The 11,343-nt window shown below is 40.9% G+C and overlaps 3 protein-coding genes across 16 annotated transcripts in view; all 3 read right to left on the bottom strand.

Annotated features, from left to right (window-relative positions):
* The window catches only part of LOC108235098 (ELKS/Rab6-interacting/CAST family member 1-like), a 131,108-nt gene extending 128,686 nt beyond the window's left edge, over positions 1-2,422 (bottom strand). For 7 of the 10 annotated variants that reach the window (XR_001808561.3, XR_005234431.1, XR_001808563.3 and 4 more), the window contains exon 1: positions 2,135-2,422. The gene's annotated coding sequence lies outside the window, so the exon portion shown is untranslated. The remainder of the gene's footprint in view (positions 1-2,134) is intronic. The other 3 variants (XM_017414872.3, XM_017414873.3, XM_017414875.3) reach the window with 1 other exon arrangement.
* A 1,160-nt stretch (positions 2,423-3,582) lies between these two features.
* LOC108235043 (tripartite motif-containing protein 29) lies at positions 3,583-7,241 on the bottom strand. Of its 2 annotated transcripts, none has more exons than XR_001808558.3 (2): positions 7,120-7,241; positions 3,583-5,765 (listed from the first exon to the last, which is right to left on the bottom strand). XR_001808558.3 is itself a non-coding variant. In XM_025005625.2 (2 exons), the coding sequence occupies exons 1-2, from the start codon at positions 5,986-5,988 to the stop codon at positions 5,419-5,421; spliced, it is 423 nt and encodes a 140-aa protein (XP_024861393.1). In that variant the 5' UTR covers positions 5,989-6,177; the 3' UTR covers positions 3,583-5,418. The 2 variants fall into 2 exon arrangements, 1 of the variants encoding a protein (XP_024861393.1); XM_025005625.2 differs by lacking the exon at positions 7,120-7,241 and adding an exon at positions 5,913-6,177.
* A 421-nt stretch (positions 7,242-7,662) lies between these two features.
* Positions 7,663-11,343, bottom strand: part of LOC108235048 (ninjurin-2) — a 25,051-nt gene continuing 21,370 nt past the window's right edge. Inside the window, exons 2-5 of one of the 4 annotated variants that reach the window (XM_025005630.2) lie at positions 10,799-10,935; positions 10,548-10,627; positions 9,769-9,959; positions 8,826-8,935 (exon numbers count right to left, since the gene is read on the bottom strand). In XM_025005630.2, the coding sequence (XP_024861398.1) occupies positions 9,790-9,959; positions 10,548-10,627; positions 10,799-10,935 (387 nt within the window). In that variant the 3' untranslated portion in view covers positions 8,826-8,935; positions 9,769-9,789. Of the gene's footprint in view, positions 8,007-8,026; positions 8,936-9,768; positions 9,960-9,979; positions 10,370-10,547; positions 10,628-10,798; positions 10,936-11,343 lie in introns of those variants that run through there. The other 3 variants (XM_025005631.2, XM_017414770.3, XM_025005632.2) reach the window with 3 other exon arrangements.

The following is an 11,343-nucleotide window of genomic DNA, read 5'->3' as shown; positions in this document are numbered from 1 at the left end:
GGACACGCTGGAGGGACTATGTTTCTCGGCTGGCCTGGGAACGCCTTGGGATTCCCCCGGAGGAGCTGGCCCAAGTGGCTGGGGAGAGGGAAGTCTGGGTCTCCCTGCTTAGGCTGCTGCCCCCGCGACCCGACCCTGGATAAGCGAAGAGAATGGATGGATGGATGGATATTAGCAGTCTGTCGGTGAGTAATATGTTTGGTAGAAGATGTATTTGAGAACCCAAACAAACACTGATTTAAACCGATAAGATTGTTTTCAGTTCACTGTGTGCCTCAGGAAATGAATCCACGAAGCAAAATCTGCACATTAACACACCGCTGTGCAACGTTACGCTGATGTTCAATCCAATCAGAAGCTCGTTATCTAATCTTTGCTTTCCCTGGGAAAAAAAAAAAGAGAAAAACTTTAAGTTTCTTTTTGGGAGTAATTAACACGAAGGTGAGGAAGTGAGAGCAGAACTGCCCCGGGCTCGTCCCGTAGAGAGGAGCCAACCGGACAGCTTCTACCGGAGTGGAGCGAGAGCAGAGGCTGAGAGGTTTCCTCTCAACATGAGCTAAAGGCTCAAAGCAGGAAAAAGGCCAGCTAAAACCTTAAAGCCCAAAAGTACCAAAATGCTGACCAGAAGTAAAAAAACAGGAAAATGTTAGTTGAAAATAGCCAAACGCTAGCTAAAAGTAGCAAAGAGTTATGTAAATGCTAAAGCTAGCAAATCTTAAAGAAGTGGAGCTAAAAGCCAAAAGTAGCAAAAAGATAGCTGAAATCAACAGAAGCTAAAAGTTTTAAAATACAAGCTAAAAGCAGCAAACTGCCAGGTAAAAGTAGCAGTTTACTAACTAAAAGCTAAAGGGAGTAAGATAGTAGCTAGAAGCTAAAAGTAGTCAAAGGCTAGCTAAAGACTAAAAAGGAGCAAATCAATGGCTAAAGACAGAAAAGGGTCAACTAAAAGTAGCTAAATGCCTGCTAAAAGTAGCAGGATATTAGCTAAAAGCTAAAGGGAGCAACATTGTAGCTAGAAGCTAAAAGTAGTCAAAGGCTAGCCTGAGACTAAAAGTAGCAAAATAATGGCTAAAAGCAGAAAAGGGTTAGCTAAAAAAGTAGCAAGAGCCAGCTAAAACCTAAAGAAGCAAAAGGGTAGCTAAAACAGCAGAGAATTCTGTGTTTCCATGGGAAAGATATTTGTGATTAAAGTGAAATATTTTTAAAAGTATAAAAAGTTACAAAATCCAGAAGTCACAGCATCCCCCTCCTGAATGAGCCGAACCTTTCAAAGTCTGCAGGAGGAGTTGGAGTCCAAAGAGTGTACAGAAAAATAAAAATCAGAGTGAATCCAGATTCAACGTTCACACTACAGATGCTGCCTCTGGCAAACTGTCTGAAGAAAACCCCCAAACCACCCAAGCTTTGGATGAAAGGCTGTTCTGAGGGACTGTTTGAAGGAACTCAGCTGTCTGTTGTGGGGACACCGAGCTGTTTCAGGTCCAACAGTCACCAAGAGGTAGCAGAAAGATTAAAAAAAAAAAAAAAAGTCCAGTGTTTACAATAACCGGAGTGGAAGGAAGCGGCTCAGTTCCCTGACTGGATGTTGGAGGGGTGGTGCCATGAAATCTAGCTCTGGGTGGAACCAGGAGGAAATCATCAACACAATCATATCAGATTTAGATTTCTGCTCCGGCTGATTTGACGAGAAAGTTGCCTGATCTGATGAGGGCTGGAGCTCAAGGGGAAAAACATGTTATGTTAAAAGGCAACAGACGCAACTTCTCACTGCAATAGGAGAGCAAATGTGACAACAGTGTGCTGCTGAAACGTATGACAGGACAGTGACAGCAAATAAAGGATTTCGGAGGCTGTCTACCTGCAGATAATCGCATTTGGAGGCACAGACAACAGCTTTATGACTGGACCGGGTCGAGCAGGGAGCTTGTCCGAGTCTGCTTAAAGCCCCCCCCCCAAAAAAAAAAAAAAACGCTGCTCCTCAAAGCGGCCATCAAATTTTAATCATGTTTACACCCGACCGCTCCTGTTGTTTCACCCACGACCGGGCGCGCGCGGGCAGACACGCGTGTCGGCTCGTGTAACGGAGCGTACATGTGTTCACGCGCACTTCCAGGCTAAGTTCCAGCATACTCACTGCGGCTGCGGCGGTGCGAGCCCTCGGTTGTGAAAGAAGCTCTGTGTAAACGGAGGGGTGTGTGTGTTGAAGGGGGGAGAGAGAAACAGGCCGGTCTTCTTCAGTGGTTTTCTGCTCCTGTTAAAGCTTGAAGTGACGCCGCGTCACGTAGCGGACTCCCAGCCGAGGTCAGCGGCTGCCTCCGAGGCTGTCAGCCTGTGCTTCGTGCCTGTCTCTCCCTCTTTTCCGCCCCTGCCAGCTCCTCCGCCGGAGACTTCCCCGCTGCTCTGCTGCTCTGGCACTCCCGTGACGTCAGAGCGGCGGAGCGCGTGCCCCCTTCACGTAAAAGACCCCCACCCCCTCTAATATGGCAGGTCGTTGTAATAAATAATCAAACGAGCTGCACATAGGAAACAATGACGTTGCCGAAAGTGCAGCCTCTTTTGCGCATGCTAAGTACCTTTGATTGTTGTTTACTGCATCTTTGTTAACAATGTAAAATGTAAATGGATTTTTTTTTCACAAAAGTGGCAAATTAAATATATATAATTTTTTAAAGTCCCTTAAACAGTTAAACGCCCATTTTACACTGAATATCTATTGCAAATATTTAAAACTTTCCTTGTCAAAAAGAATATCTGAGGTGTTCAATAAGACTCTCTCCTACAATCTATAGCTCAAATATCTCAAACTTTATTGTTCTTATGACAAACGGCATCACTTCTCTTAAACATTCCTTGTACCTTAAAAAAAATTGCATTGTGTACATTAAAATAGAATTTATCCTAAGAAAAACTCTCTTTTTAGACATTTACATTGCAGTTGTAACTGGTATATATATATATATATATATATATATATATATATATATATATATATATATATATATATAGATAGATAGATAGATAGATAGATAGATAGATAGATAGATAGATAGATAGATAGATAGATAGATAGATAGATTGTTGTTTTTTGTTGTTGTTTGTTTTGAATATCCAACATAAAACATTTGAATCATGACAACAACACTGTAAATATCTGAAATTTTGTTTCAGGTTTCCACAAATTGTAGAGAGGAAGAATGTACCTGAGAAAACCTGAAAGCCCAGTTTAGTTTTGACGTATCTGAAATACAAGTTTTTATGATACACTGGCTTGCCATACACTCTGCCCGTAAGCAGGGACTTCTGATTATAAAAATGGCATTTTAAAATTTAAATGAGACATTTGCTTAAAGACCTGTCCATTCCCCACTATTATTATTATTATTATTATTATTATTATTATTATTATAACCAACACTAAAAACTAAAGTAAAATATCTGTATTAGGCAACTCTATTTAAATAAAAGTACACACCGATTACTTACCTGAGTTACTTCAAGTACTCAGTTTGCAGATCCCTCGTTTTATAATAACACATATTGCCATAAAATCATTTCAAATTGACTAAAATTATACGAAGTGAGGACATGAAAATGCATATTTTTATTTAAATGAGATTAAATGCTAATTCTCCAAAACTGCACACACAGTATTAAACAGAACTTTGTAATACATCAAAAAGAGTACAAAGTACAGTTACAGTTGATCGAGTTGAGCATTTTACCACCATAGCTGTTCTGCATAAATGTTAATGTTATTGTCAGTTTTAAACTAATTACAATACAGTATATGTTTTGAAATCTATCGACATAAGAATGAGCAAAACTGAACCTGCCTCTTTTTTTCTGCTGTGATTGGGGTTTTTTTCAGTTTAGTGGCAATTCACTCAATTCGATCATTTAAAAAAGCATTTTTTGGACAAGTCGAACCTCTGCATTGATGAAATACAACAAGTCACAATGTATATGCACAGTTTTGTCTTTTTTAAAGGCAAAAAAAGAAAATATGTTTAAAAATTCCTGTATTCTAAGTCCACATCCAAAAAAACTTACCTAAAAAAAATGATACTAAAGTCTTCAGAACAGATCACATAGGTGAGATGTGCTTCAATAATGTCTTTTCTTTATTTAGAGAAGAAAGAAAAAGTCATCTTTATGTTCAGTGTCTGAGCTAATGTGCTTTGTCATGTTTTACCACTGGATTGTTTACAACAAACACCTGTAAAAAGGTTGTAATCAGCTGCAGTTTTAGCTTCATTATAGATTAGTGGAGCTGACATGATCAGCTGCTGTTTGTTCAGTTTACTAATCACAGCTGAAGGCCCTAACTCAGCACACATTTTGATTTTTTAAGCAAAAGGTGAACATTTCTACCACTGAAAGGCTTTCTAATGTAACATAAGCAGTGACAGAGGAGAAAAAAGAAGACGTGTTTCTGGTGGTGACATGATGTTCACAGAGTCATACTGATGGCTTTAAATTTAATCTTCAGCCTCTGATGAGTTTCTTCATCTTCACCAGACATTCGTTTTAACATTTTAAACTGATGCTCCAAAGTGAAATGACAGACAAACTCTATCTTTTTGCTTAAACCCCAGAGTCCAACTCTCTTCTGAGTGAATAGCATTGATTTATAAAGTATAGATATATGATCACTGTGTGGCTTCTACAAACCCTCCAACCAGACACTGACCGTCAACAGTTCGACACACAGACATTTACAGTGCGCCAGTTCCCCGGGCGCCAGTCAGACAGAAAGCTGAGGTAAAAATAGTCAGCTGGCTTAAGTTCCCCTTGGGGAGGAACACATCAGTAAAGCTGGACCGGCCGGATCTTTTCAAATGTGTCCTCTAACTTCACCAGCTGCAAGAACTTCTGCTTGCTCTGGTCACAAGTGTGTGTGAAGAGGCTGGTTTCATCACTTGGAAGGATTTTATTATTTCGACAAGTGAGCAAATCCTAAATTCTCTCATTATATTGAGGGGGTTACCTTCACTTCGGTTTAAAGCCATAGGATTGTATGTGAAGGAACATGAAGACAAAAAAATATATTGATTTCTAAAACATAATAAAAAACATTCAAAGATATATCAGGTGCATAAGTCTAATGTGAAACAATACTTTAAAACATCTCTCTCAAATAATGGATAGAATGGTTAAACATTGGTTAAACAGTTCTGCCACCTTGTGGTCACATGCAGGCATTACAATCCCACCGAAACCAGTTTACATACACAGTATAAAAAGAATCCAAAAGAAAGTTAAAAACAGAAATAAAAACACAGAACCATTTTTTTTTCATTGTCTGACAATAAATCGAACTAAACTTTTCCCAATATAATTTCTACTTGTTAAATACCTGAATAATGAGAGACAATTTGTTATTAGTTTCTTCGAAGTGACAAGTTCACATCTAGTTTCTTAGTTGTCCAAGACGTGCTCCAGCGGAACGGTGTCATGCGCCACATGGGTGTCGTTCAAGCACATGGGGCAAATAGACTCCTGGTCCGTGCGACAGAATAGCTCCAACAGCTTGTCGTGCCTCTTGCACACCCTGTCCTCCAGGTTTGACACGGGGTCCACCAGCTTGTGGTTCTTAAGATGCCGATGGGGCCCCAGGTGCAGCTGGCAGTACGAAACCAAACACACCAGGCAGGTCTTGAGGGCCTTGGTGTTCAGATCCATGCATACGTCACAGGGCACCTCTCCAGGTTTGGCGTCAGTCACGAACTGTTCGTCACATTGGACACTACTGGCTGAGGCCATGTCTGGAGAAAGAAAGAAAGAAAAGCAAGGAGATTTAGGCAAACTCAAGCATTCAAGACTAACATGTCTAAATAAAGGTGCCAATGCATAAGCACCGAAACACCTTTACTACTATTAACCCGTTATTCTTCATTTTCCAACAAATTTACAGTTTGTTATTCCTGCAGCAGCTTTGGAAAACACACAAAAAGAACTGTGACGGAAGGTGTTTGTGTGCGCGTGCATCTAATTCCTGTAAATCCGTGTTCAGGTAACCCAGCTGCGACTGGTGGACAGCAAAGTGACGAGCTGAAAGGGGATTGGCTGCCTGATGAAACTGTGCTGCATAAAGGTGATCTGCAGAAGTGATGATGTCATGCATTCCTTTGTAAATTACACAACACCCGTACGTGAACATCAGTTTTCCTGTTTGTGTGGCTGTTGATGATAGAACACCTTCATGTCATGTCCTGACCTATGCATAGACAGAACGCAAAAAAAAAAAAAACCATCAAAACGTGTGGCTCTGTGTTCTGCGACTATTGACTACATACAGAAGTGCATCACAAGATGTCAAAAATAAATAAATAAACTGCCAAAGTTTCCCCCAAAACGGCAATGGGATTTAGGCAAAACCAGTGAGAAAACCTGGTGCTGAGCTCTTTAACTCAGGCACATTTCACAGCAGAAACATTATCCACGGTTTAAATGGGTTACAGAAAGTCAGACTTCATGTGAATGAGCTGGCATTTTGATGTCTTAAATGACTTTTAGACAATCTTAGTTCAGGTTTTCTGATTTTAACAACAAAGCTTAGAGGGAGATGATGTCACACACTAACGCCCAAGCTGTCTACACTTTCCAGAATTTCAGCAAATAAAACTTTTCTTATTTCCACTAATTTTGCACTTCTTATGCAGTTTATACATCAAAACGTAGGCGTTTTCTCTTAGATTGTTGCAGAATTACTATTGAGCTTTGAAGAAAAAAAGTTGACGTATGTTGGAATTTTTCTTCTGAATTTTTCTGCTTTGTTCAACGTGAAGGCCATACAAGTTTTGTAAAACAAAACAATCAAACAAAAACTTTGTAGCTTCAAAAACTTGCTAGAAGGAGAACAATTCTCTCCAATTCCAGACAAAAATAACAAGGTGTCAGTTTGCCAATGGTTGATCAGAATATACAGCATTATACGGTACACTGGTCCCTGGTCTGCTTCTCTTTGGAACCTATAGTTAAGAGCATTTCTTTACACACTTTTTTTTATCAATACGAACTGCATGATTGCTCATCCAAAAACTGTAGCAAATACTGCAACAAAACTTATTGTTTTAATAAAAGAAAAAGAAAAAAAGGAAGACATAAGTTGAGTTTTACCTGCTGAGGTGTTTGTGCTTCAGTGAAGTCTCACTTTAGTCTCTGAGTTTCTTTTCTGTCAAACCCAACTGATACCATCCTCCCCACCTGCTTCTGGAGAAACAAGTCTGAGCAGCATTTCTTTTTTTGTCTCATGAGCAGGTTCTAAATTCCAGTGTCTTTATCAGCGAGAATACACAAAAAACTAACAAGCCGTGTAAAGGTTGAGACAGTATTTTATCACTGTTTTAAGCTTATGGGAAGAAAAAATTACTTTTTTTAACATGTTGGCTTTAGATCTGTCCTTCTGTGTGTCTGACTATCTTCCACTAGATGGGGACGATTAGCAATATAAAGTATTAACAGATGGCATATAGATTGAGTCCTGCAGTGACAGAGGCTTGATAGAAACTGGTCTTGAAACTGTGGAAGCCATGTATCATATGTAGAGTATCTCATAGGGAGGATTCAGAGTAAATCAGTGTTGCTTTGTGCAAACATGTGACTGTGACCCTTTGGATAAAACACCAAGAAAATGACACAGAAATGAAATGACTCCTGTTTATTTCTGTTTTAGAGAAACGAGTTAAACACAGTGGAGATTGTAGCATGTAGAGTATTTTTGCTCTGATTTCCCCGACATTACCAGTTTGTCACGAATGCTCAGCAGGTCTGCTTTGCACAGCATAGTTATTAGTTGTGTATTCACAGAAGCCTGTTAGAGACGAATGTCAGATGGGCGTTTCAGTGAACACGCATCATGAGCCACGGGAAGTGTCCAGTGCGCTGCATGCCAAAAGTGCTGATGAAGCAGTTGAGGACTGTCGTGAGGAAGACTATGATGGTTGTTACGTTGTTCAGATAGTCCAGACGGTTTTGCAGAGCCTGGTTGTTCAGGTTCCGTCGGCCTGCATCACACACAAACACACGTATACAACAGAGAAGAAAGTTTCAGACTCAACCCTGACATGTCTGGGTTGGGCAGGTTGCATTTCATTTGCATTCCCTTGTAATGAAAATAACAATAATTATGCAACAAAAGGCAAAAGCCAATTTATTTAGCCATCTTCACACGCATGAACACTGTTAACTTGGATTCCCATGCTTGGTAAAAACACAATAACCACAACACAGGTTTCTGTTAAATCTATTTATTCAGCTTTCCAAAGGAGAAAGTGTACACACACACACCTACCCTGATTTCTACCTGACAGTAAACACCAGATACAATTTTTAAAGTCAGTATTTAAAAAAAAAACATCAGACAAAAGCAATGAATTAAACAAAAAGGTTTATGAAATCTGACTAACCACCCAACAAGAACTGAGCACATGTAACACTTGTATAAAAGTCTAAAACAGTGGAAAACAAGCACAAATCTTGCACAAGGATATTAGTGCACCATTTAAAATTGTCTCTTTATTTTACAGTGGATTAAAGGGAAATTATATGCGCTGGATTACTTTACAAAGCTCGAACAATATTTAAGATATAATATTTGAGTGTATGTGGATTGTTTGAAATTGTCTAAACGTTGTGAAAATAATAACTTAGGCTTTTAGAACAGTGTGTCACATAAACGTATGTGCAGATTAGACATGGGAAGGTTCGTGTTGCTTGCTGCATGCAGGAGGGTATGAATGTGAAACGTGTTTGTGGACACGCATGCGTCAGAAGTGGAGTCTGGCCAGCAGCCAGCGGAAGAAGCCGGTACGCTTGGAGCCGAAGAAGCTCACGAAGAAGTTGACGACGGTGGTGACGAAGATGACGCCTGTGGTGACGTTGTTCAGGTAGTCAAGTCGCTTCTGATTGGACACCACGTTCAGGTCCCTGCGGGCTACAACACACAAAACACACGCACACGGACAGATGCACAAACGCACAGTTTCAAATATTTCCAACCCACACACACACACACACACACACACATTTGATGCTTCCATTCTCACATGGTGGTACACTCACAGTTCACACTTACACCCAAACATATAACAACAGTCACACACCTCCTCCAGCCTCAGCTTTTTCCATGGGACTTTTTAACTTGGATGCAAACTTTTCCGTTAACTAGTCAAATTCAAACGAGAACCCAAATGAAGATATTTAAATTGGAGTAAAACATTGTTGGAAAAGGATTGCTATTATCTGCAACAAATAGCATCTGGAAAACCTGGTGCTCACATGTATTTTTGCCAAGAGTTAAAGGTTTCAAATGTGTTTAATAAGCATGTGCATGTGCTAATATGCTCATTTATGAAGCCGAATCAGAAAACAAAGAGCAAGAAGAAGCTCAGCTGTGTTCATCATGTTTATACAAACAGGACTGGTTTCCTAAATTTTGGCTAAGTGAAGCTAAATTAACCCTCTTTTATGTTTAAAAGTGAATATCCACCTAATCTTTACACCTTACTCTAGCTAGAAAGCTAGCTCCCTAAATTAGCATCTTCATTTATGTATGTATATCTGAGTGAGGTGTGTCATTTTACAATAATGCACAGCTGCTTGGTGATGATTTGTTCATAAAAGGATGAAGAAAAAGGAGGGCAATAATCTCCATCCCAGATGTTTCTCTGCTTCATCACAACTGATGGAAACTTACGACCTCTGCAGAACTTGGGGGCGTGCAGATGAGAGGAAAGGTAATGACTTTATGGATGGACAAACGCGTACCGCCTGTCTGCTGAGGGTGTCTCACTGAGCGAAGCGATGAAACAGCCACCGCAGGAGGCAGCTGCGGTGTGTGCCGAAAGCTGCTTTGATGACGTTCACCACAAGGGTGAGGAAGACGACGCCGGTGACCAGATTGTTCAGGAAGTTTAAGCATCGGCGACAGGAGGGGAGGAGGGTCAGCTCAAAACGAGCTGTGCACACACACACACACATATATGCAACACACACAGTTGACCAGAAACACAAACACACAGACAAAGCAGAGACAGACACAAACAACTTGTTGGTCCTTTGGCTCAGCCTGTCCATGCTCACAAATATAAACCATCAGAGTGTAAATGTGCTGAGTTAGAAACGAGCAGAGCAGTAAGTTGAGTTATACGCATGTGCCGTCACAGTCCGGGCACATAAATTAGAACGTATACATCAGAGATAACATTAGAAAGTCAGAAGTGCATCCTGGCAAAGAGGCCGGTGCGTTCCATCCCAAGGACAGAGATGAAGACGTTGGTGACGAAGATGAAGAAGATGAGGACAGTTGTGATGTTGTTCAGGCTGTCCAGGCGCTTCTGGTTGGCCTCCTCTGTGACGTCTCTCCGGGCTGCAACACACATTTATGAAAGCCAGGACAAAACACACAGAAACACGCAGAGGGACAGTTCTGCCGCTGTCGTCATAGCGCCGTCTCTCAGCCATCTTGCCCCCAAACCAGCAGGGTTAGTGAGTTAGTGTGTTAACGTGTGAGACACGAGCTGACGGATGTTTGTCGCGATGCTCACCAATTATGATGATCAGAACGCCGGCTACTATCTGAAGAGCCAGGGAGAAGGAAATGAGCGTCAAGACGGCAGCGTAGTACCTGACAATCAAAAGATGAAGAAAATTCATGGAAACATTGCACTCAGTGAAAGGCTACAGGAGCCAACAGGGCATGGAAAATTAATTTAATCATTCATTGTTATATCTTAGACAAAAAGCCATTTGTCTTTAAAACAAACAGCTTATTGGTCCTTATAATCTGCCTGCGTACCTGTACCCAGCTCCCTGCTCGATGACGGTCTTCATGTGTGTGATGTTAGCCAGGAACAGAGCGATGTCCAGCATGCCCTCAGCCGCTGTCTTCTTGGTGGCGTACAGGTTCATGTTCAGGTTAGAGGCCGAAGCCCCCTGAATACGCCAACAGACACAAATATACCATTTTAGGCGATCAGTCCAACCGTTTGCATTCCCTCAGTACGCCTTCATCCTCCTTTAAACTGATCAGTCCCACTAAAATGTCCGGTTTACAGGCCTGGATGCACCACCTATCTTTTAAATGACCAACAAAAGACAGAAGATAAGTGAATGAAAAGATAAGACAGACAATTTAAAGCAAAAGCAGAACAAAGTAAAATGGGTATTCAGGGGTGGAAATTAGCACCCGTCACCGGCCAAATGCGGGTAAATATTTGAAGTGGCGGGTGAATTTGATCAACACACACGCCACTGTGGCAGGTTGGCAATTTGAACAGAAAAGGTGTTATTTGTCCTCTTGACATATAGGGGGCAGCAATGTGCTCGAGTTGCTGCTGTTAC

The sequence above is a fragment of the Kryptolebias marmoratus genome, linkage group LG18, assembly GCF_001649575.2.
Source record: "Kryptolebias marmoratus isolate JLee-2015 linkage group LG18, ASM164957v2, whole genome shotgun sequence".
NCBI lineage: Eukaryota > Metazoa > Chordata > Actinopteri > Cyprinodontiformes > Rivulidae > Kryptolebias > Kryptolebias marmoratus.
This window is presented reverse-complemented; position numbering and strand designations above follow the sequence as displayed.